The following is a 26,240-nucleotide window of genomic DNA, read 5'->3' as shown; positions in this document are numbered from 1 at the left end:
CTCACACGTTTTCACGAAGACTTTGTCTACATCATGATGGGCTGATTGGCACTAGATGGGGCTCCAATCGCCTTTCTTGCTAGTAAGGCCCTCATCTTGTGATGGGAGTTATGCACTGTTAGCGAATAACAACGACCTCCGCATACGAATGCCCCGCTTTCGTGGGAAAAGAGCCTCGTTGAATGGAGGCTGTGGAAGCGAAGTGCTCGTCTGCCGCCCATGCCTCTCCCGTACATATTAAGAGGCCTACCGCTCCTCGGCAATTTAACCATTCAGCCCACCAAGTGTTTCGTCTTTACTGATCACAGAGGAAAATTGAAGCTATGGAGCAGGCCCAACAAGCTGTGGGTGGCGCATCTAATCCCCTTGACTCTCAAGGCTTATGTTTGCTTTCGCTTGGTATGGGACTGTATGCCGCGGAACTCTCCTCAAGGCCAACCACTAACACCTGTGGACAGATGGCGGCGGTGTGCGTGGCCTTGCAGCTCTGTATACACTCAAAGGCATCATGAGCAGACTAAACTATGAGCGCCATCAAGAGGGGAAACCACCAGCAAAGCCTTGTGAGATATTTGACCTTATCGGTGGTACTAGTACGGGCGGGTAAGGATAGGAGATCGGATCAACGTTAACACTGTACCTGACACTCGTAGCCTCATGGCCATTATGCTTGGTCGACTAGAGATGGACGTCGACGAATGTATCAGCAAGTTCTCCCAGATTTCGGAGGAAATCTTTCGGGAACGCTCGAGTTGGTTTTTGCTTGATCGTAAGGCCAGAATAAAGGGACGATTCGACTCAAAGAATCTTGAACGCGCAGTCCGTGCAGTCCTCAAAGAGCGCAATGTTGCCGAAAATGAAATGTTGGACGACGGTGTCTCCCGCGGATGCAAAGTGTGAGATGTCTACGACACGAGTCGCATTTTCGGATTTATTCTTTACTGACCTAGACCTCCCTAGATTTGTCTGCGCAACTTCAAAGGATACTAAGGAGGTCAAGCGTCTTAGGAGTTATACTATACCCGATGAACTAAACATTAAACCAACGATCGTCGAAGCGGCCCTTGCGACTTCGGCGGCCACCTCATTCTTCGACCCTGTCACTATAGGATTTCGGACTTTTGTTGACGGGGGTGTGGGAGCGAACAACCCAGTGAATCAGGTCGAACAAGAAGCTTCGAATATATGGTGTCCCAAATCTGGAGACCTGAAACCACTGGTAAAATGCTTTGTTTCCATTGGGACCGGCAACACAGGAAAGGTCGCGCTGGACTATAACGCGGCGAAATTTGCGCAGGCTCTGGTGGATCTTACTACGGATACCGAATTTACAGCTAAAGACTTTATTGCACGCTGGCGTGGACATTATGAGGAGGGCCGATATTTTCGATTTTCCGTGGACCATGGCATAGAGAATTTGGACCTCGCTGAATATCGAGCGCAGGGACTGATTGAAGCTGCCGCTGACGACTACATACATCACCAAGAACAAAAGTTCAAAATCCAAAGCTGTGTTCAAAATCTTCTGAAGAAAGAAAGTGTGTACCTGGAGAGTTTTGCTTAGATTACACTCTTAATCTGATGCCCAGTGACTGATAATGGTCGCCAACTTAGTAAACGCTGGGAAAGATATAGAAAACGCAATTCAAGTACGTTTCCACCCTACATCCTTTGGAGCTCGTGTAAGAACATTCCGAATGTATAAATCGTAATCTAATACTTGTCGCAGAGATTCCAGCAAAGCTCCCCTTTACCAGAAGCGGGTATGCAGCCCTCGCCGTCGTTAAGTAGACGTTAGCACCACTAAAAGCTAACCGTCTTTTACTTGGCTGCCTCTAGAACCACTTGACTCTGAATTTACTGTTCCTTTCGATCTCACAGGAATCCGCTATACTGCTCAATTTATTGGGCGCGTCTCAGAACTTGCACAACTCCGGGAACTTCTCCTCTCAAACGAGTTCAACCGGCGCAAAGTCGTTGTGTTACAAGGACTCGGTGGTATTGGAAAGACTCAACTGGCTATTGAATTTGCCAGGAGATATCAAGAGAGCTTCAGTTCTATTTTCTGGATTAGTGGAAAGACTCGAGAAATGCTTCTTCATTCTCTGGCATCAGTCACCCGTAGACTTGCCTCTGATCAAAATGATGAAGCCATTGTGGAGGATATGAAAGACAGCAAGGGCATCGAAAAAAGGGCCAAGGAAGCTCTAAACTGGTTTGCTCTCAAGGGAAACAATAAATGGTTGATCATATTTGACAATGTTGACAAAGATCCTTCGGGCGAAGTGGAAGACGATGAGGCTTTTCCAGTTGAGGATTTCTTTCCAGGAGCTGATCAAGGTGCTATAATTATCACGACCCGCCTACGACAGCTTCAGGAACTCGGAGATTTCATTCATCTAAGAACGATGGCGCAGGACGATGCACTGGAACTTCTTGCTGCGAGCGGCAAATCCAGCGTGTTCAAAGATGAAAACGACGATTGGAACTCGGGTAAGTTATGTTCATAAGCTTGTAGAGGAACACGCTTTCTTACACGGAACACAGAAACTTTAGAACTTATCAAGAAGCTCGATGGCTTGCCTCTAGCGATAGTCCTTGCCGGTTCTTATATCAGTCGCACGGGCATGAAAGTCGCAAGGTATGCTCAATTGTATTCAGAAGAATGGGGCCGACTCCAGGGCAAAAGGGGGCCTCGCGACTATTCAAACGGCAACCTCAGTACTTCTTTGACTATCTCATATAGAGAAATCGCGCGGACAGACCAACTTGCTGCAACGCTTCTCTTGTTTCTCTCATCCTTTGATAACCAAGATATTTGGTATGGATTGTTAGAGCACGGAAAGAGTGGCTGGGACGCTCCAGAATGGTTTGAAGAAATTGTTTCTGACGAAGTCAACTTTTATACCGTTATCGGAACATTGTCAGATTATTCATTTGTCGAGAAAAAGGAGAACGCAGAGGGCTATTCGATGCATCCCGTGGTCCAACAGTGGTGTCAAGGTTATCTTAAAAGCGCTAAGAATTGCAAGAGCATATATATCGCTGCATTTGCGTGTATATGCAATGCCATTCCATCCACTAACGAACAGAAATTTTGGATTTTACAACAACGCCTCCTGCCTCATGCCAATAGATTGCTGCCCTTTTTCCAGGAAAATTTTTCTGTGTTGGAATGTTTAAACGACTCAAAAATCCTTGAAGTCGTCAGCAGACTGGGGCAGCTTTATACCGAACAGGGCAAATTGGCCCAGGCCGAAGTTGTACTTCGTCGCACGCTTGAGAAACAAGAGAAAATATTGGGCGCAGACCACTTGTCCACGCTGGATACGGTCAGATACCTGGCGCAACTCTATTGGGACTTGACAAAATTAGCTGAGGCTGAGGCCATGATCTTGCGGGCTCTTAAAGGAAAGGAGAAAGTTCTCGATCAGAGTGATACAGAGATTCTAAGGTTGATGAACTCTCTTGGCGCCGTGCTCTATTTGCAGGAGAGGTTTGACGAAGCCGAAGTCATGTACCAACGTGTCATTGAAGCAAATGACAATAGAAAATCCGGTCAAGACGATATTGCAGCTGTAAAGGCGACCAATAATCTTGGGGGAATACGCAGCACCCAGGGGAGGGTGGAGGACGCCAAAAAGCTATTTCGGAAATCACATGAAATGGCTAGAAAGACTCTTGGTCCAGACCACACCCTGACATTAAAATCCCTCTTTAACCTTGCTGTCATATATCACAGAGAAAAGAATTTGGATGAGGCGGAGAAGATCCATCAACAGGTGTATGATGGCTATGTAAAGGCATTCGGAGCAAACCACTTGTATACCATGGATAGTTTACAAAAGCTGGCCAATGTACTCAGGGACCAAGGAAAATTAGCTACATCTGAGCAGATGTACTTGCAGGTCCTAGAAGAGAGGGAAAAGGTATACGGGGAGAACCATAGGTGGACTGCAGAAGCTCTGCAGGAGCTGGGACTGAATTATAAGGCTCAGGGAAGACTTGAGGATGCCGACACCACGCTGTTGCGCGCGTTAAAATCACAAGAAAAAGCGATGGGCCCAACCCATGATGAGACGCTGGAGATTGTGGAGCAGCTGAGTCTGCTTTACTTAGAACAAGGGAGACACGAAGAAGCGGAGGCCATGAAAGGCCGGGTCCACCAGCCTCCGGCATCCGAGGCTCGTGAGAATCCCTAAGGGTCTGATAACTAACTAACTAACTAATAACTAACTAACGTCTTTCACGGTGAACTCGGACACTTTTGCACGTGATATAAAACCTTCTCCATAGCAGAAATGGGGAGGATTTGTAAACTGTAGATCCACTAGTCCCAATACATTTACATCAGAATATATGTTTATCTGAATCAACAGTTGTTTGGAGGTTTAAAAATATATACATTCTGAATTCAGAAACATAGCTTCTGATCTTCAATATAGAAATTGAGAAACATTGAAACCCCTGATCAACAAATATATCTAGAAATGTTTGGGATACCTTTTCAGGTTTATAAATGTGGAGGGAAACCATTATAGTATAGAAATTATTATAGTATAGAAACTATTATAGTATAGTTACCCCAGCAGACACTGGAGAGAGAAATTGGATTTCAACTAATGTGCAATACTACATACATCAAACCGCCCGATCCACCTATAAAAAGGAAATGCTCCAGATGCAGTTGAGAAAGGTAGTTGGCAGAGCAGAATCCAGTTCAAGTCTTTCAGAATCTTTACTAACAGATATTGTATAAAGACTTTCGGATTTGTGGATTGCAGATAGATTAATTATATAAATCTTATTCTAATTCACCTGCAAAATCAGCAAATTCAGTACTCTCTTATACTAAATTTCATAAGCAGAGAACATGGCAAAAAAAACTCTCCAGCAGCTGCTCTGATTATAGATGAATATGCATCTTATTTGCTTAATCTTGATGTCTGATGCATGAGTATACTCAACCAGATTATTAAGTTTTAATGTAGTGCAATGCACATCTTTATTGAATGTAAAGATCAGCTTTTGAAACAATCAAATTAGAGTCAAACCTCTATCAAGCATATCTTGATATGTGTTATGAATGTAGACCAACCAAGCATCAGATAACATCAGATGCCATAGCAGAAATGAGGAGAATTTGTAAACCATAGATTCACTAGTCCCAATACATTTATATCAGAATATACATTTATCTGAATTCATGGTTGTTTGAAAGTTTAAAAATATATATGTTTCAAATTCAGAAATATAGCTTCTAATTCTCAATGTAGAAATCAGGAAACATTCAAACCTCTGATTAATGAATATATCTAGAAACATTCAGGATACCTTTTTGGGTTTATAAATGTTTATAGTATAGAAACTATTATAGTATAGAAACCATTATAGTATAGTTACTCCAGCAGACACTGAAGAAATTTCAACTAATATGCAATACTACATACATCAAATCATCTGATTCATCTATAAAAAGAAAATGCTTCAAGTGCAGTTAAGAAAGATAATTGACAGAGCAGAATCCAGTTTAAGTCTTTCAGAATCTTTACTGACAGATATTGTATAAAGACTTGATTTGCAGATTGCAGGTAGACCAATTATATAAATCTTATTCTAATTCACCTGCAAAATTGGCAAATCTAGTACTCTCTTGTGCTGAATTTCATAAGCAGAGAACATGGCAAAAAAAACCCTCCAGCAGCTGCTCTAGTTGTAGAAGAATATGCATCTTATTTGCCTGATCTTGATATCTGATGCACAAGTATACTTAATCAGATTATTAAGTTTCAATATAGTGCAATGCACATCTCCATTAAATATAAAGATCAGCTTTTAAAATAATCAGATTAGGGTTGAATCTCTGTCAAGCATATATTAATATGCTTAATTACTGCTGTATAAAAGTCAGAGCTTTTGCAAAAAGAAATACATAATTAGTAGTTTGGAAAGCCATGTGCTTTGTAAATCAAGCAATTTCATGACTTTGCAGCTAGCTGGTAGTCAGCAGTAGGCATTAATTAAGATATGAAAGAGAATGGTAGTATATAAATTATCAGCTTTGTTAGCATTCTCATCATCATCTTATTGCTTATTGTGTTCTGATCACACAAGATCTTGCATGAGAATTAGATATTTGTGATGAAGTTACTTCATCTGACTGCTGATATAGAGTTCTGATTCTATAAGAGCTCTATTAAGAATCAAGAATATAATACATTTGAAGCTCTCATGAATCAGTAAAATCTTTTCAACATCATACTTATTAATTTACTGCACAAATACTTTATATTCATGATGTTTATTTTCTCTGACCAGTATATTACAGTTATTTGATACAGTATACTTCTTTATCTGGTTAGTATAGTGCATTCTGATATGCATGTTTAATTAATGTTTTAAAGCATGTAACATCTTATCTGCTTTCAGAGTAATACTGATAGTATTGATTAAAATGTTCTTTATTAAGAATATCATAATCTGATTGAACACTGGTGAATTCTGTCATGATCTCAGCATTCATACTGTCTGACTAGCTGACTATAATGTCTTGACAGTTATGACAGTAGCATCTATCACTTTCTGAAGTATAGTTTAAATATTAATAATCACACTTTTAAGTTTATTGTACCTGACAGATGTCTAAGAAGTTAATAGTAAATTGCTTCTTGCAATAGCATTAAAGATTTTAGCAAGTAATAAATACAGAATGTTGAAATTAATTAACTGTTCACTAAAGAAGTTATAGAGAGTCTGTTAAACAACAGTCTGAATTTAGTCAGACTTTAGAGCAAAGTAGAGTATAATTAGAATTACAATTGAAGCTTGAATATATTTCTGAATTTGATAGAACTTCAGATAAGTAATTAGAAACTGTAGTTGGATCCAGTATCTTTAAAATAAAAATCTCTGTAAGATTTGGCAGTATTTCTTCTGCCCCTCAGGTATTAATATATGTGATATTAATAATGTATATGCAATTTTGAACAGGCCTGAAAATTCACTATAACAGAAGTTAGAGAGAAAAAATGTCACCAGATTCAGTACTAGACAGATCTTCAAAACTGAAAGACTTTTCTTGACTAATTTATAGATCTTCTACAGTGCTTCTTGCTCACAAACAGTCTGCTTTATCTTAATTTCAGCCTGCAAATTGAGTAGCTGGTAATAGTATCAGCTGTATTTCATCAAGTCAAAATTCATATTGAATCTCTCTGCATTGAAGACAGTACAGCTTTAACAGAAGACTGTTACAGTAGAGTATTTGATTTCAGTATTATTATTTTACTGCAGCATGTTATTAAGATAAGTAATACAAGAAGCAATAATTCTGACAGTTTCTTCATCAGTTACTATAATATTAAATTCTCTTTTAACTGCTTGTAAACCAGAAGTCAATGCCTTCACAATATCAGGAAAATTTGTAGCATGAGGCCTGAGAGTGATTATATATATATTGTTTTATTATCTTCTTTCAGAATTATTAAGTTCTGCAGAGATTATATAGAAGCCAGTTATATTTTAGTACATGTTTTAATATAGACTGAATCTGTTAATAAACAGCAGAAAGAGAATAAATATAGTTCTCTTGATAGAGTTGTCTGAATAAAGTATCTTGATCAGCATATCTCTTCTGTATGCTATAATTTCCAGTTTATTCTGAAGTAGAGTGCTAAGTCAGAGCTCTTGTACAGATGATGTATAATAAATTATATTTATCACTTACTGTACAAAGAATTTATTTGTTTCTGAGAGTTTGTAGCTATCTAATCTGTTAAAGATGTAGTCAAGATGAACATCCAGTTGAGCTAGAATGTTATCTTTATGTATGATGTAAGTTTTCTGATTTTCCAGTAAAAGTAGCTTATTCAGGCAAAGTAAAGATCTTAGCAAATGAATTTTTTTATCAAAGTTGTTGACAGTAATAGTATACTGAATAATAAGAATAATTTCACCAGATTTTGTGCAGGTCAGTTTCTGATTCCAACTCACAAATTAAATTCTTTTAATATGAATTTCTTGTTCATTCCAAGTGCACTTACATGCAGCATTATTGCATCTGAAATAAATAAAATCAGAAGAAAAGACTGGTGTTTCATCAGAATATCATACAAAGTTATCTGATAAACATCTAATAAAGCTTCTCTAGCTTCATGATTATCACAATTCAGTCAGGTTATCAACTAGATCAGTCATACCAATATGTATCTTCTTGTAAAATACAGAAGATCTTGCCAGTAATGACAAAAGAGTTACAGAATCCTGAAAGAATAAATTAAATATAAGAGAGATCTGTATTAGTTGCTTCTCAGCAGATGAAAGAGTTAATATTTTCAATGAAACAGCCAGTATGAATACTTATCAAATAAAAAGTATAGAGAATTAAGCTCTGCATTTCTTCTTTAATATGCTCAGCTCTAATAATAGAGATCTCAGTGCATTAATGTCTTTAGAAATCTGTAAGACTTCCTGCAGTGCCTTATAGTATCAGTAAGATATTCCCAATTTTTTGCACTATAATTCTAAAGTAAGTATGAAGTGGTTCAGTATTTCATCAGACTCTGCATATGCATGAACTAGAATCTCTGATGGGTCATTTATTGTAGTTGAAATGTAGATTTCAGCTGGCTGATTGCCTAATAAATTCTCTAGTTATGAATGAAAATTAGAATCTCCATTACTAACTGGATGCACTGGATGTAATATAATCTGTAACCAGAGTTCAGATTCAGACTCTTTATACTATTGTGATTCATTATTACCAACTAATCTCATGAGTAGAGCTGCTACTGCTTTTTATATAATCTTCTGTATTCTGATATCTTCTGGTTCAGAATGAGTATCAGATAGAGTATTGGGTGAAGTATTAGAGATATCTGAAAGACTTGCTGCATTCTGTATATAATAATTAAAATGATACAGGCTGACAGAGAATTCAAGATCTTATACTTAATTCTAACTTCTCAGTTTAATTATTTGGCTGAATATCAGATTTTACTGAAGATAAAATATAATTGCAATCTTACAATTTTTGTAATAAATAAGCAGGCTGTCTGCATCTTTAAAACTGCAAGACTGGAAATAGTAAATAAAGTTATCTTCTCCAAAATATATAATTCTCTATGCATCTCAAGTATCTTAAATCTTGCATGTTTGCTTGAGATTTATATGCTGGTTTCTGCAGTGATTAAGTTTCAAGTTACAGAAATAATAAGAGTTGCTGTAGAATTTCTTTAAAATAAAGTATATAGAAATTAGAAAGAAAACTACTGTTTAATTAAGAAATCAGACATATTATAGCAAAGTTAAATATTAGAGCAGTCACAAAATGTGCCAACTGTACTGCAGATTAACTGTAATATTCTAATCATCTAGATCTGTAATTGATTCTAAGAGATGCAAGATCAGTAATGATCTGCATTCTTCTGAATAATCAGTCTATTTCAAAGAAATCAATTACTTAGTGATGTTGAATTTTAGAATGTAGAGAAATATGAATACAGATCTGAATAGTAACTTGAGCAGTCAAATATACTTCAAGTCAACTATATAATAGATAGTAAACCTCTTTAAAATTCAAGCATTCACTCTTATTCATTCTCAACAGCAATCCAATAGCTAAAATATTGAAGATACAGAGCATATCAGCATCAAAAAAAACAGCTTACATCTTCTCATAAATCTAATTACATAACATGCTAAAGACTTAAGAGATATTATTTAGTTTGAATACAAGTATCTGAACTGAAGTATTCTCTGATTATACAGAGATTAAAAAGTGGATTTAAGTAATGGAGTGTAAGAATTCGCCTGTGAACTCCTTACATGAATGAACAACACCTGTGAGGGCCCAAGGCCTGGGCTTGCAAGCTGTTGGGAGTACATGTGTCCTCACAAGACACTAAGTCATGTGCTTATGAGCACACATAAAAGGCTGCCACTGCATGAACCCCTTATTGGAAGCCAGTGGCAATCTTGTCTAGAAGTTGTACATAGCTGCCAATACCAGATCTTTTATCTTGTATACTCTTTTCTACATACAATTTCTTCTATAGATTCATTATCATGCTGATCCATATGTATGATCCTCACATTTTACCACTCTTCTTTGGTGATGTCTGATAATGGTATTAACATGAAGAAGCCAACCCCCTGAAGCTTGTGAATCTGGGACACCAGCAGAAAACCTATCTGAAGAACAAACCCAAGTTTGCAAGAAGATAACAAATCTTGAAATCATCTCAGCTCTCTTAACTGTAGATAAAACTGAAACTAGTATTGTGATCTCAGAGAGAGAGTCTACCTTAGTATCAAGAGATGAAATTCAACAACTTTGCAAGAAAACCAAACTACTAAAGAGAATAGTGAAATAGCAAGAAAAGTTGAATACTCTTCAGACCACCCAAAAGTACTTGTGAAGTGAATTTCTTGATATGGCCATCTCCAACCCAACACCTGTAAAGTGTCTGTCAGTCTTAAGACCACCACAACATACAAAGCTCTATCAGACTGGCTCCTATACAAAATATCAGTAGTTCACCTCCAGTATTGAATCCACTTGTGATGCAAGTAAATTAAATGATGAGAAAACCCTTGTGTATGCTCTTACAGAACTTGATTATATTAAAAAAGATCTCTGGAAGGTTTACCACAAAAACAACTCATTAAAGAATAACTGGGATAATCTCAAGAAATTTCTACACATGAGGCTAGAAGATCCAGCAAACTGCACACAAAACTCTTGATGAGCAATCTTCAATCTTCACAAGAGTTTGAATGAAACTGATTAAGTCTACCACCAATAATTTCTAGAGCTTGCAACAGAAATTGGTGAAGAATTTAAAAGCTTTAAAAAAATGAAGAAGAACCTATATATAGGGAACTTGAATGAGCTCATGCAAGCTAAACTGAATGAACAGCTGGAAATACCAGATAATATTAATGAGATAGTAGCACTGACTACCTGACTCCAATCAAGTGTGACAGCAGCTCTTGAAAAGAATGCCTTGCACATAAAGTCTATCAATCCAGTTGAAAGTGCTTGTGAAGATATAAAGACTGATAACTCAAGACTGTAAACAGATAAGAGAAGTCAACTTCAGAGACCTGCTCAGAAGATGAGAAAAGATCTTATCAAGAATCACAAAGCTTTGAGAAAAGAAGAGAAATATTTTGAGTATAGTTAAAAGAGACACCTCACAAAAGACTGTTTCAAGAAGAAGAGTAGCAAATAGGAAATTGAGGGGCTGCAAGTAGATAGAATCAATATAATAAAGTTGTCCAAGAAAAGTCTTCTTGCTCTCCCTTCTATTGTTCTAGATGTGTGAAGCCCAACTGACAGAAGTATCATCTGGTCAGCACTAATAGACTCTGATTATCAATCTCTAGTGATTAGCTTGTAATTGGCTGCAAAGCTAGTGCTAGAGATGCACAAGATGCCTATAGAGATTGAAACTGCTATAAATTATGAGAATGTCACTCTTGTGAAAGAGATTGTGAATATATTCTTTAAAGTCTGTAACTTTCAGGGAAACTGGTAGTTGTTCCATGAACAAGTGATGGTTGCAAACATAAAAAATGAGATGCTAGTGGGTTTGAGCTGGCTGCAGTGACACAATCTCAAGATATGTTTCAGAGAACTAAGGCTAGAGTTCCAAACTGTGTATTACAATCTGCTTGTGAAGATTAAACCAGTTAACCTCTTGAAGCTAGTAGAGAGAGGAAAGTCCATCTATATGATGATCCTTTATGAATCAGAACAGGTGGTGACAGCAGATCTAGATCTCCAGATACCAGAAGTCTACCACAAACTTACAGAAGTGTTTAGTGACAAGAGAGCTTGAGAGCTGCCACTACACTGCAAAGATGATTTAGTTATAGATCTTGAGCTGGAAAAGCAGTCAGAATTTGAAAGAATGTACAGACTTTCACAAACTGAACAAGAGACTTTTTGCAAATATCTGAGCAGTATACTAATCTATAGGTTCATCTGCTCTTCTAAGTCATTTACAGAAGCACCCATTCTGTTTGTGTTCAAGAAGAACAGCAGACTAAGAATATGTGTGAACTATTGTGATCTGAATTCAAAAACAGTCAAGAATAGATATTCTCTATCACTAATTGAAGATGTATTGTATAAGCTTGCAGAAGCTGCAATATTTACTCAGTTGAATGTCAAGAATACCTACTATAAATTGAGGATTCACAAAGAGAATAAGTGGAAGACTGCATTTCAGACTCTACAGAAACTATTTGAGTACTTGATAGTGTCTTTTGAACTCATGAATGCACCAGCAGCCTTCCAATCATATATTATAAAGACACTTAGCAAATATCTGAATGTGTTCATGGTGGCCTATCTTGATGATGTGGTTATGTACTTGGCTCACAAGAAAGATCATAAGAAGCATGTGAAATTAGTACTTAAGATACTCAAGAATGCAGGCCTTTATTACAAGCTGGTGAAGTGCAAGTTCAATGCTCACAAGATTGACTATCTTGGGTATATCATAACATCAGAGGGTGTTCTTATGGAGAAGAGCCATATAGACACTATTCTTAACTGGCCAGAGCCAACCAGTAAGAAAGAGATTCAGGTCTTCTTAGAATTTACAAACTTTTACAGGTGCTTTATCTCAAGATTCTCTAAGATAGCCTGTGGTCTGACTGCTCTTCTAAAGGGAGAAGAAGCAAAGCTAAGCAGGCATGCACAAAGAGAGATGAGAAGAAAGGCCAACACTTTCATAACTGAGGAAGGTCATGAAGCCTTCATAAGTCTAAAAAGAGTGTTTACAGAAGCTGTTATACTTTATCATTTTGATATGAAATGGAAGACCAGACTGGAAACAGATGCATCTGACTTTATGGTGTATAGTATTCTATTACAGCTGGCAAAGAATAGCATTTGGATTCCAGTTGGATTTTATTTGTGAAAGATGTAACCTGTGGAGATAAACTATGGCATCCATGATCAAGAACTGCTTGTGATTGTGGAGTCATTTAGATATTGATACTGCTGGTTGGAAGGCTTGTGAACACCAGTTCAAGTTCTTACAGACCATGATAGCTTGTGCTATTTCCAGATTGCTCAAGACCTCTCACAAAGACAGGTCTGCTGAGTACAAAGACTGACAGTCTTTTGATTCATGGTTGATCATGTGAAAGGAATCAAGAACCTGGCAGATAAACTCTTACAAAGATCTGATTATGTCAAGAAGACTGGTCTAGATAACATGGAGGGTTGCAAGACTGCAAACCAACTGAGAGTAATGCTTGTGAAGAAGCAAGAGACTACAGAAAAGTTGAAACTGACAGCTCAAGTTTCTTTTAATCAGAGAGAGAAGAGAGAAGATGAGAATATATAACTCATCTTTGTAAAGCTTTGGGTTGCAATCAAGAAACTACTTATAAAGATTATCTTGAAAGGCATGTACAAAGTGAAGAAGATTGTAATGCAGGTTCAGAAGATTAAAGACCTGATTCACAAGAAGAATTCTTATGAGAAAGGCAGCTCCAATCTGTTGACATTATTGCCAAATCTACTGCAAAGTGATGACTATACAGCTGAGATCTGTGAAGGCATTAAGGCAGGCATGAAGAAATTTATAATGTGAAAAGAGAAGAAGAACATTCTCTATAGGGATGGTTGCATGTATATCTCTCAGAATAAGATCTTGTGAATAGAGCTGATCAGATGTTATCATGATCTATCTCTTACAGAGCATTTTGCTACAGCAAGAATGTATGAGCTTATAGCTTACAAATACTTTTGACCAAGAATAAGAGAACTGGTGAAGAAGTACTGTAAAGCTTGTAAAGTCTGCCAGAGCTCAAGAAGAGTTTGTGGAAAATCTCAAGAAGAACTATCACTCTTACCAATTCTGAATTGCTCTTGAAAATTTATTAGCATGAATGTTATTACAGATCTTCCTGCAAGTCTGAATTTTGAGAAGATGCAGTTTGACTGTATTCTGATTGTAGTGGACTGGCTCATAAAGATGGCTTACTTTATCTCTACAACAAAGAAGCTGACATTAGAGAAATTAGCTCATCTCTTTGTTTGTGAGATAGTGAGATTACATAGATTACCTGTGAGCATAGTAACAGATTGAGAATCTCTGTTCATGAGTGAATTTTGAAGTGATTTGACTCATATCTTGAAGATTGCAAGAGTAATAAGTACAGCATTTCATCTGCAAACTGATGATTAAACTGAGAAACTGAATAGTGTGCTAGAGCAGTACCTGTAAAGCTATGTCAGTTATGATCAAGATAACTGAATAATGTGATTGTCAATGGCAGAGTTTGTGTACAATAACTTACAGCAGGCCTCCATACAGAAATCATCTTTTCAGCTGATATATGGGTTGAATCCACAAACAGATCTATTGGACCCTGATGAGTATGGCTATATGTGCAAGAATTTAAAGAATCAGATGAAGATAATGAGATTGCTCTGCAAGAAGGCCAAGAAATTGCTCACAAAGGCACAAGTCTACCAGAAGAAGTACTATAACCAGAAGCACACCACAAAGACTTTCCAGATGAAAGACAAGGTGTGGCTTGACCTTTGCAATATCAAGACTATACAGTCTAACAAAAAATTGGATTTGTTGAGGCATGAGCCTTGTAGAATTATGGAGAAGATAGGCTCACAAGTCTACAGACTGGAGCTGCCTTCAGGTCTGCAAACTTATAATGTTTTTTATATATTCCTGCTCTGCAAGCACAAGATCTACAAAGAAATTAATAGCTCATCTCATCATAAAGTTCACAAGACAGATGAGGATGAAAAGAAGTATTGGGTCCACAAGATAATTAACTTAAAGAGAGAGAGTTGTAAGCTGTAGTACAGAGTACATTGGGAAGATTATAATAATAAGAAGAACAAGATATGAGTGTCCACAAGTAATGTCTGTCTACTGAGAAAGCTACTTCAACAATTCTATAGTAGGAATCTGGACAAGCCTGGTTCACAAAAGAGATGAATGGAGGTAGTAGAGCTAGAAAACAGGTTAGAAAGAGAAAAGATATAGTCTGAACTAAATTAAATTAATTTCAAAACAAGAAAAAGAACTAAGCTAAGAACTATATAAGAGTCTCCAGCTTTCTCTCACAAAGATCTGTAACAACTATCTATAATCTCACTGCTGGAAAGAGCAAGCAAGATGCTTACAGTATAGACAATTGTTATATTTTTGACCCAAGCCTGCAGAGATGCACTCTGTAAAGATTATATTACTATAGTCTTGCTGAGCTCTCTTGCAGGTGGAGTACTTCTGTTCTGATGGTGGCTGGGCCCCAGCTTAAGTCACAAGAATACTCTTGTAGAGCTGAGCACACACAGTCAACTGATTTAAATTATTCAAACCAGTAATAAGTACAGACCTTTAAATAGGCTCATGACACCATGCTCTTTTACAGACAGATAAAGCTTGTGCCCCAGTATAAGATGGAAGACCTGGAAGAACCATCAGATTAGCCTGCAAAGCACCAGTAAAAGTAGTGACTGGCAGTATTTGAGTGAAGGTGGTTTGAAACCATTATTGTCAGTCTTATAGAGAGGGTGCTGGACAATTTCAGGCATTCTGCAGAATTATAGCACCCACAAATTCTGTCAGAGCAGAGAGAATAGCAACAACAATCTAGAGAGAGTTAGCCACAAACTAAAATGTAATAGAGAATACTCACATTTCTGGCCAGGGCCAGTGCAACAACTACAGGAAAAGAAGACAGAGCAGCAGAACTCTAACTTCATCAGCACACAAACTAAATGTCAGCTTGTGAGAAGCACTTACAGCTTGAGCTGGTGAAGAGAGAGTGATAATAACTGATAAAGAAGAGAGAGAGAAAGAAGCAATAATACTCTAGAACTATCAGTTATGAACTCTTCTTAAATTCTCAAGACTACTCACTGAAGACCCAACTTCTTTTGCAAAGAGAAGAATGGAGGTTCTTCTGAGAGAGAAGAGCAGTAATAACTTATGAGAGAGAGGGAAAGAAGACTGCAAACTTATAGAAACTTTTAGCAAGCATTAGCCTCTCTGTAAATCAAATCTCATGTGAAGACAAAACTTCATAATCATGTGAAGTAAAGACATAACTAAGAGTAAACTCATCAACTTGTGACTGCAAGATCAAGCATGCAGAATGTCTAGATAAAGTTATTTTTGATTCTTTCAATTATTAGAGATCTTCTGCAAGCCTGCCTCTCATACAAAGCAGTGCTTGAAGGGTTCACTTACCTTGATAATAGTAATATAGACTAGAGAAGAAAGAGAAGAAAAGAAGAGAAAGAGAAAGCAAGAGAAAGCTCTCTCTTAAGCTAGTGCTCATTATCTAATAGTGACATGAAGCTAGTGAGAACAATAGAGACTCTCTACATATTGTTGTGTTATTAAGCTCTGTTGTGTTGTTATGTTGTGTTATGTTATTAGAGTTGTATTGATATCATATATCTAGTAAGGCTGTACTCTTTTTCTTATAAGGAAATTTTTATTTTTCTCAAGAGATTTTGTTTTTCTACTTATGAAGATTTTTAATGAGACAGCTGCCTTGAGAGATCAAGACTTACAAGAGAGAGAATCTGTAAGAATTTGCCTGCAAACCTCTTATATGAATAAACAACATTCACAAGAGTTCAGAACCTGGACTCACAAGCTGTTGAAAGTACATGTGTTTTCACAAGACACTAAGTCACATGCTTGTAAGCACACATAAAAGGTCACCACTGTGTGAACCTCTTGTTGAGAGTCAGTGGCAATCTTGTCTAGAAGTTATACATAGCTGCTAATACCAGATCTTTTATCTTGTGTACTCTTTTCTACATACAATTTCTTCTATAGATTTATTGTCACGCCAATCCACACATACAATCCTCACATGGAGCATAAGATACAAAATTAGATGCAATAAATCTATATATTAATATTAAATACTGATTCAATTTCTGATATCATCCAGAAGATGCTAAGTCTTGAGAACTGGAAAGCTGAAAACAACTCATATTTTTATGAACTTTCCAGATGTATATCAGATCTCTGTAAAGATTGAAAATATAAGATCTTGAGTAGCTTGAAGATTGAAATAATATCTCTAAACTTCTAGTTATAATATAAACTGATCTCATTTGCAGGATCATGTCAGAGAATATATTAAACTCAGCTTGACTGAAAATTCTGATTTTAAACTTTATGAAATAACTGATTAACAAAAGCTAATCAGCTATTTTATCTGATTGTTCAAGTAGAATTAATTCTGTAAAGTCTTTTACTGAATCAAGTCATGTATTGATTTTGAGAAGTCAGCTTCACAAGAGAAATGGTATTTTGAATGTAAGTTAATAATAAATCTTAATTACTATAATTTCTGCTCTGACAGTTATAGCAATAGAGATGTATGCAAATTTAACAGCATATATAAAGCTGTATCTTGATAACAACAGTCTGAAATAAAATGCATTCACTCTGTTAATCTATATCTGGAATTCTGTACTCAAGCTCTGGAACTGCTTGATACAGAAACCAGGACTGAGAGATATTAATTTAAATAACTTTATCTGATGAAAGATCTGATCAAGAAAGTCAAAGACTGTTCATATTAAGACTTTACCAGAAATTCTGAATACAGTTCAGTTGATATCTAGTATGCTGTCCAGAGAACTCAATTTATATCCAGCTCAGACAGTACAAGCTCTGTAGAAGTCAGAGAATAATAATTCAGACAAGAAGAATTGGAATTCTTTGCAGAATATTATAAAGAATTATTTTAAGACTGTAATAAATCAGTCTGTCTGTTTAAAGAAATCTACACCAGCTGCAACTGGTTGCATGCTCTAAAAGAGATGCAGATTCTAGTTAAATACATAAAAAGATATCTTCTCAGATTAAAATTGACTGTTAGTTTATGCTTTAAAATAGATTTTGGAGTTTGATATTTAGATTTCAATGCAATGCTTTGTTATATCAATGCTTGCAAGAGCCAAATTTCACTATATTTAATATATATCTCTTTATTATTTACTGTAATTGGCTGTAGAAGCTCTAAGTAAAATAAGTTAGCACTTAGTAATGTATAAATAGACACATTCTGATTAGAAAATTCAAAATAATCAAGCAGATACACTAGATATAATAATCTCTTTTTATATAAAATCTCTCTTTTCTTCTCTTCTTTTCTTTCTTTTCTTCTCTTGAGCTTATTATATTTCTTGTTATTCTTCTCTCTCTGTTCTAATATCAAGATAAGTGGTGAATTTCAGAATGAAATAAGAAACTGCAGTATACTGAAGAATAATATATACAGAAATAGTAAAAAATAGCTCTGCAAACACATAAATTAGCAGCAGCTCAGAACAAGCACTTTCTGATATTTATAAAGAAGAAGTCAGTGAAAGCTCTTAGCTGTTAAAGAAGAGTCTGCTATAATAAGTAATATATTCTGTAGTTATTATTTAATATTTATTTATACAGCATACATTAAAAAGTCTTGTTTCTATAAGCAAGAAACTGTAAAGATCTGTATTAATTATACAGAAGATAAAAAAGTCTGTACTTTTGTCTCTTCAGAGCTGTAAAAGAAAGTGACAGTATTGCTATCTGATTATAATAATTTTCTCAGACTTAAGAATGCAACACTTCAAGAGAAATTGAAAGCTAGTATGGTGAAACAGACTGCTGATCTTAGTGAATTACTTGTTAAAATAATACTTCTGTTAATTTAAACTGATAAATCTTTCTCTCTTCTTCTCTTTAATGCTGAAGTTGGTGCTGTCACTTTAACAGTATTAAAAAAGCTTGTATTCATTCAAGCTAAATAAAAAGAGCTTGTAGAGCATATATTCTGCTCTGTCAAGATAGATTAAACTAATTAGAGATTATACATTCAACTCATGCTAATATAATTATATATATAGAATATTAAAAGAATCTTGACTGATATCTATCAGAACTTAAAGTTCAATTATTTATCTTCTGCAGTTAGTATACTTGATGTAATGTCAGAATGAATTAAACTGACTTTGATATTTAATAATAGAAAAAGTGAAAGACAGAAGAAATCATCTGCAAATCAGTAATCAAGATAAATTAATTTGCTGCTGTTCTGCTCTCTGCTGTATCCACTTCTCTCTTCTTCTTCTTCACTCCAATTACATCTTCTTTCTTTATTCAGTTACAGCTGAATATATCTGTATCAGGCCTGTCTTTAACTGAAGGCACTGGAGCCAATTTGCTCAAAAGTATGATCAGACAGCCTGAATGAGCTTACTCTAACAATTTTTCTGCACTGGTCTTATGCTCTGTTCCCAAATCAGAGACTCCAACTGGTGAGGAAGCTCTCAAAATTTAAAAAAAAAAAGAAATTCATTACAATTCAGGTTGTACAGGTGATTTGTAATACTTAGTTAGTTTCTAGTAATTGAAAAACTTCTGTATTGGGTTCAAAACCCTCAAGTTTAAAAATATATATGTTCTGAATTCTATATGTTTTGAATTCTTTAAGGTAGTTCACCACTAAGTGAGCCACACCACTAAACAAGCCAAATCTTTCATCACCAAAATTCCTTCAATGTTCAACATTCAATATGCAATAACATGGTCAACAACATCTTAATTAGACTTGCAATTGAAGATCTTGAATCACAAGAAATCTTAAATTATGCTGTAACTACAAGAAAGTACTTAGTTAACTGAGAGACCCTGCACTGATAGTATAAAGGCTTGCAACTTGCTCAGAATAAAGCAGTCTTCTGATATAAGAAAAAGCTCTCTGATATACAGAAGGCAGAGCTTCTGAATTATATAAACAAGCTCTCTAGCTATGGCCTTGCCATTACATCTTAGATTCTACAAAATATTATACAAGAGATGACAGAAGAGAATATTGAAATCAACTGGATTAATTAATTTTATAAGTGGCATAATGACAAGATTAAATGCATTTATCTCAAAGTAATTAATTAAAATAGACAGATACCAGATAACTATCAGTACTTTAAGCACTTCTATATGCTTGTAATTTGATGATTTATTTGATTACTTGTGATTGCAGTTGTTGATGCTGGCTAACTATTTAACTACTACTTATGAAATAGTTGAAGCAGAAAATTAATTAATATAATTTTGAGCTCTCAAACATTTATAATTTTAATGAAAAAGAATTTCTTCTAGACTTCTGTCATGCCTTAAAGTGATTAGTCTCTATTGAAGCTCTATAAGCTGGAAAGAATATTATCATTCAGAATAGTAGTCAGAAATTTCTCTTATTGCTCTGCTCAGTCTCTGCTGAAGAAATTATACTATCTCCAGCTCTTATTTATCAGAGCAAATTGTGAGATCTTCAGAATACATGGCTAGATAATTATAATAGAAGTAAATGGGCCTACTTTGCAGCTTCAACAAATGGTTGGAGTAATGATGAATATGAACTGAAGTGATTGAAATGGGTTTTCAATTAGCATACTAAGAAACAAGCTGGTTGAAGAAGATATCTGCTTCTACTAGATAACCATTTCTCCCATATAAATATGAAATTTATCAAATACACTGACTATGAAAAGATTCTTCTTATGATTCTTCCACTACATTCAACTTACTGTTTGCAATCTCTTGATGTTGGAATCTTTGAATCACTGGACAAGACATATTCTAATAAGCTGGAAGCACTACTACATCAAGAAATAAGCTATATTTGAATGACAAAAAGAGATTTCTGAAGACTATTTAATGTGGCTTGGAAGAAGACTTTAACAGTTAAAAATATACTTGCTGGCTTTGCAAAGACTGGAATTAACTCTCTGAATTCTCAACATTAACTATACTGATTTAAAACTGCTTAAGTCTCTATACTGCCAGTTAAATCTTCTATTTCTAGTAATATGCACCAGCTCTGACAAGAGATCAAGAGTATATATCTCTGGTACAGTCTAAATTTACAGAGCATTAAACAGATTATTCAAGCTAGTGAGCAGTTTGCTCTTCATAATGAACTGCTGGAACATGAGAATCAGCAGCTAAGATCAACTCTAGTAATGAAGAAGCAACATCACAAGTAAGGCAAGCTTCTAGACCTACTTAATAAAGATAATTCTAGTCAAGTGCAGTTCTGATCTCTAACAAAAGTTCTTAAGACATGCAAGTGCCTGGATGAAATAGAGACTGAAAAAGCTGATAAAATTATTTAAATATAAGAGATAAAACTTCAACAAGAGCTTCAAAAAAAGCAGGCTGCTAGAGATGTTGAAAAAAGACAGATTGAATGGGAGAATGCCTGTAAAAAGACTCAGAAGCAACAAGAGACTGAAAAAATTAAATATACTAGATAAAGAGAGGCACAATATATTACTTGTGAGAAGAAGAAGGCTTTACAACTAGCAGAAAAGAAAAAACAAACAGTTGAACATACTAATAAATGCTGGCAGTCAGGGCTTCAAGCACCAGCTTCAAAGTGCCATTGAAAGAACTCTCCTACTAAAGAGTTTTATTGTGAAGAGTCTATACAACCTTTCAAAAGAGGAAGTAAGAGCTCTACAAGCATCTCTAGCAAGATATTAGACTCTCTAGCTGAGAAATCTACTGTTAACATTTCTTTGAATTCTTTCCTATCTACTCCTTAAATCTCTTGCTCTGGCTGTAATATTAGGCCATCCACCTGTTTATTTTCCTAACTATACTAATTTCTATGCTTTAAAGAATACATTTATTTAATATTTAATAGCTATTTAATAATAAAGATCTGGTTGTTGAGATATTTAATAAATTTGTTGTGTAGAGCATTTGGTGAAATTTGGCTTGTTTAGTGGTGTGGCTTGTTTAGTGGTGAACTACCTTATATGTGCATTGTAAATATATGGTTGATCTACAGTTTCAAGCTTGCAACCTGTGGTTCAACAGGTTGTGTTGGATAAATGTTTTCTGATGGTTGCCTGAAAAGCTCATTTTTCCAGTATGGTGTTCAGGGGAACTCACGTGACCCATAACTCTGAATGTATAAGGATCACATGATTCACACAGATTGTGGGAACCTCAGCATTCAGTCTCCTAGTTAGCAGATCTATATGTTCTACGCATGACTCCCTCCCATCAGTTGTGGGCATTGGACCTACTTAGGCTCTTTCATATCCCAAATCCTGGGACAACCCACGAGACCTACATCGGGTTCCCTAACAATATGCCTAATCACTGCTGTATGAAAGTCAGAGCTTTTGCAATTGACTCATGAAGAGAATGACTCTCAACAGTCTGATGAGTGTCCTAGGGCCTTATTTACAGATGATTCAACGCTATCTTTTGCAATTCTTATTAAATAACTTCTGGTACTATATATAATCTTTTTTGTTTCTGCTTTCAAGTTCTTTCTCCAGAGCAGGCTAGATAAGGCTAGATATGTATAATTTTATTTACTCCAGTTGTACAGAGCCTGTGTACAACATCTAGGCATGGCTTGCATCTCTATATAGTGCCTGGGACTAGTAGCCTGTTTGGTGAAGCCAAGCAAGCCATCTTAAGAAGGTTATATCACATGCAAAAGTGTCCGAGTTCACTGTGTGTCCAAGTTCACTGTGAAAGACATTAGTTAACTAATCATTTTAAGGTTTAGTCTCATGAAGCTAGTTTGGCATCCGTAAATGACTTGACGCACCTCACAACGCACTTTAAATTCTCCTCCTCAACCAAATCAAATAAAGTCGATACCAGGACGTTACGAGCTGCCACCGCCCATCGCAAGGAAACTTTTATCAAGAATGCCTCCCTCCACCTCTGGTTGGAACACTTGCCTGAGCTTTTTTCTAGGAGCTGGCGCCGTGCTGTTCATCACATCTTTGCCAATTATTTACCACTCGATTGGAAGTCAACATCGCAAGAAACAGCAGAATCAAATCTTTCCACTACCTGTTAAGCTGCCGTATTTTGCTCCTGATATACCATATTCTCTCCCGACACCAGCTGAGATCCAAGCAGCCCCTCTTCTAGTCAGCCACAACGGATACAAGGTGGTGAAAGTCAGTGACCATTTTGTTGTCAAGTTTGGCAGGGCAAGCCAAGTTGACCTCCTGGAAGGGCTGAATATGCTTTTTGTCCAACAAGCAACCAAACTTAAGGTCCCACGGGTTTACGCACTTTACAATGACCCCGAGTCATCGACAAATTATATCATTATGGAATTCATCAAAGGCGACACCCTGGATACTCAGTGGGCACACTTAACCCATTGCGAGAAATCTGAGATTGCCATGATACTCAGACAGTACTTTGATGAACTACGCAGCTTTCCCTCACCAGGGTTCTTTGGGAGTATTGGGAAAAGCCATCTTCTGCATGGTATTTTCTGGACCTCACAGCCTACGCCTTCCATCAACGGTCCCTTCAACTCTGAAGCTGCACTGAATGAGGCTCTGGCTTTGAAATATCTTGAGACAGCAGACACCCGTACCACCTTCAAGGCTGACTTCTATCGTCGATCATTATCGCATGTTTTCCGCGGCCATGACCCAAAGTTTACGCATGCGGACTTCCAGCGCAAGAATGTTATAATTAGACGGCTTCCCGGCAATGCAAATACAAATACCAACCAATATGAAGTGACTCTCATAGACTGGGAATTAGCTGGATGGTACCCTAGCTACTGGGAATACTCCGTGGCAATGTGTGCAAGCAGATGGGATGATGACTGGGATGAATGGGTTGCCAAAATCTTACAACCTTTCAACGCGGAGTTTCCTTGGTTGAGGATGTTGTATCTGGAGTTATGGTCCTGATTTTGTTGACAGCAACACCCATTTGACATTTCCTTTTCTTTTCTATCCCCTTCACTACGAGAGATTTGTTGTGATGGAATATTTCTAAGAGCAGCCTTTATTATCTCAACCATATAGAGTTCGCTGACAGACACACACACACACACACACACACACACTCTCTCTCTCTCTCTCTCTCTCTGTCTCTCTGTGTGTGTGTGTGTACCCTGTATATAACCACCCGAGGATGCTCCTAGTTTTCCACAGTCAGGACCGCTGCAAAATTTCAGCATCAGTCAACGCTTTTATAACGTCAGCGGTCCACTCTTGGCACCGGCGGAGGGGCTCATCAGGGTAAAGCCTTTTCGGTCCCTGGAACTGCTTCTTTGGCGGAGGTATAGTTTGACAGATAATCAGGATCTGAGGATAGTTGCTATGTGTCACGCTCCCAATCCGTTCTTTGCTCACGAATGTCGCTGATTCATCGGGTTTCTTGGCTGGTTTGTTCTCGAAAGTCATTCCGGTTTGGATGTCGCCCATCACATGGAATATATGACCAGTTTCCGGACCGTCCCCACCAGTTTCGACGAATATTGTGTGGTGGTCTCGTGGGAGGCCGCTGTAAGCAACATGGTAGACTGCGTATGCCATGCTCGTTTCAAGTGGGAAGTGTCCTACAGGCGAGGCAATTGGCTAAAAGACCAATGGAAATATGCTGACGGAATGTGCTGTTAAACTAACTCCCTCACAGAGAATGGCTGGTCTAGGCAAAGAAAAGAATAGGCCTGATAATAAACAGACGTACTGAAACTGTAATCTTGCCCTCAGAAGAGAAACAGTCCAACCGCCTGGATTAACTCGAGTGGGGATGAGAAACGCTTTTATATACATTTTCCTGAGCCCATACCATTTAGCAATTGAGCCCAACAATTCCCTGGCCTCATTCTGTTTCCTGATAGGCTGAAATCACCAGGGGTCATAATACAGGCAGGCGCATCGATTTTGCCACTAGCTTGGACAGTTTCCAACCGTCTCACCAGGCCAATTGCAAGCCTCGGGCCTTAGGGCATCAATGCAGAGGTCGTCCATCTCATGGAGTTGTCGAAAGCCTAAAGTTATGGCGCACAGGACAAGTCTCTGCTTGGCTCAAGTTTGGAATCGGCAGTAGGCGTGCTAATGTTGGGTCGAACTAACACACCACCCAACTTTTACGACGTCAGGATCTAACCGAGTTGTGTTGTGGCGAGGCACAGTTAAGCACACCCCACTCGGTGTCATGACACACCACACATGACGATGGGGCAATTTGGACGCATATATGTACATACTGTCTTGCAGAAGATGTCATTAAGGTTTCAGGCAGTGTTGATAACTAGCAGTTAGTTGCGGCTGCAATGGGGCTCAAGTCGTCCTTTAACGAACCTGTGTAAACATAACCTTGGTGGTGTATCGTCCCCAAGCCAAACAATATCCCTTTCATCACGGATCGGGTCTCTCCCGTAGAGAGCGGCCGTGTCATCCGAGGGTCCCAGAGTGTCTTCCCAAAGGGCTCAAGTACCATCATTGAGGGTTCGGCATCCGACAACGTTGGTATCACATCAAGCATCCGTCGAATATGCTTTGAGTTGCGGAAATACTCCTGCATCTGCATCTCCTTGGTAAGATTTGGCCATCCAGGACCGTCGCTATCATCAGGCTGTTTGATAACAACCTGATCGGTCTCATCAGTCTCAGTTGATGCACTCCAGACATGGCAGCGCTTCCCTCTGCGCTGGACAAGTGGGTCGAGCAACACGTAGGATTGACCGCGCTTTCCAACAACTTTTAGCCCGCGAGATAGGCTTCGCAAAGAGGGTGACATGGTATTGATGATGCGAGTTGTGTGCCATTACTGGGAGACATTGGGTTCATCGAACAAGCTCGTCTGAAAGAGACACCGGAGTTGGCTCAGAGATGGGACGGCTGGACGGGAAGCTTCGTGACCAGACCCGCCAAGAAGACCCACGAACCCGGCCTAGTCTCTAATGAGTTTAGTCGCTATCCCAAGGCGCCTCAAAGACGTTCGCCATGGTTCCAAAGCAAGATAGGTCTGTCTGTTTCGCGGTTATGGAAATTCTATGAGTTACGACCTCAGTTATCAGCCTCCTGTTGGATTGAGACGTCTGTGATGGCGAGCTCGCTTTTTACGCTTGACTTGGATGGTGAATGATGGAAAACGGCTAGCTCGTGTTCTCGTTGGATATCCAGGAAAATTGCCTGGCTGGTGCCTAATTTGCGCAGACTAGGATCTGATCCGCGAGGGTCGGTTGATGTTTTGAATCGACAGGTTATCTGCATAACCCGTGAGGCTTATCCAGCTGATGAACCCGGCAACCCCCCTGAATGGGTGTTTTTCCAAGTATCCTATTGATACATCATCGACGAATTGCTGGTCAGAATGGTGTTTAGCCACCCAAGTCCTTGACGCCGTGAGGCACAATTAGTTTGTTTCTCGAGGCTGGCTTGA

The 26,240-nt window shown here is 37.6% G+C and overlaps 4 protein-coding genes across 4 annotated transcripts; 2 read left to right on the top strand and 2 right to left on the bottom strand.

Annotated features, from left to right (window-relative positions):
* The first annotated feature begins 298 nt into the window (after positions 1-298).
* Positions 299-4,257, top strand: CIMG_02238 (uncharacterized protein). Its single transcript, XM_001248466.2, has 8 exons — positions 299-399; positions 459-603; positions 654-896; positions 961-1,538; positions 1,615-1,649; positions 1,730-1,763; positions 1,840-2,493; positions 2,548-4,257. The coding sequence occupies exons 1-8, from the start codon at positions 324-326 to the stop codon at positions 4,200-4,202; spliced, it is 3,420 nt and encodes a 1,139-aa protein (XP_001248467.2). The 5' UTR covers positions 299-323; the 3' UTR covers positions 4,203-4,257.
* Positions 4,258-22,741: 18,484 nt separating this feature from the next.
* Positions 22,742-23,755, top strand: CIMG_02241 (uncharacterized protein; the record flags this gene model as incomplete). Its single annotated transcript, XM_001248469.1, has 1 exon — positions 22,742-23,755. One exon carries the CDS (start codon positions 22,742-22,744, stop codon positions 23,753-23,755), a length of 1,014 nt encoding a protein of 337 aa, XP_001248470.1.
* A 246-nt stretch (positions 23,756-24,001) lies between these two features.
* CIMG_12709 (uncharacterized protein) lies at positions 24,002-24,385 on the bottom strand (the record flags this gene model as incomplete). The annotated part of the gene is made up of 1 exon (XM_004445635.1): positions 24,002-24,385. One exon carries the CDS (start codon positions 24,383-24,385, stop codon positions 24,002-24,004), a length of 384 nt encoding a protein of 127 aa, XP_004445692.1.
* Positions 24,386-24,678: 293 nt separating this feature from the next.
* Positions 24,679-25,595, bottom strand: CIMG_02243 (uncharacterized protein; the record flags this gene model as incomplete). Its single annotated transcript, XM_001248471.2, has 2 exons — positions 24,679-25,065; positions 25,157-25,595. The coding sequence occupies 2 exons, from the start codon at positions 25,593-25,595 to the stop codon at positions 24,908-24,910; spliced, it is 597 nt and encodes a 198-aa protein (XP_001248472.2). The 3' UTR covers positions 24,679-24,907.
* Between the last annotated feature and the right edge of the window lie 645 nt (positions 25,596-26,240).

Source organism: Coccidioides immitis (genome assembly GCF_000149335.2).
Source record: "Coccidioides immitis RS genomic scaffold supercont3.1, whole genome shotgun sequence".
Lineage (NCBI taxonomy): Eukaryota > Fungi > Ascomycota > Eurotiomycetes > Onygenales > Onygenaceae > Coccidioides > Coccidioides immitis.
This window is presented reverse-complemented; position numbering and strand designations above follow the sequence as displayed.

What these genes read in the sequence shown, in the direction of transcription:
- CIMG_02238 (XM_001248466.2), top strand. Translation starts at nt 324, where the DNA reads ATGGAGCAGGCCCAACAAGCTGTGGGTGGCGCATCTAATCCCCTTGAC. An exon ending in CTTATGTTTGCTTTCGCTTG is followed by an intron (nt 400 to 458) that starts GTATGGGACTGT and finishes ACCTGTGGACAG; the next exon opens with ATGGCGGCGGTGTGCGTGGC. An exon ending in GTCTCCCGCGGATGCAAAGT is followed by an intron (nt 897 to 960) that starts GTGAGATGTCTA and finishes AGACCTCCCTAG; the next exon opens with ATTTGTCTGCGCAACTTCAA.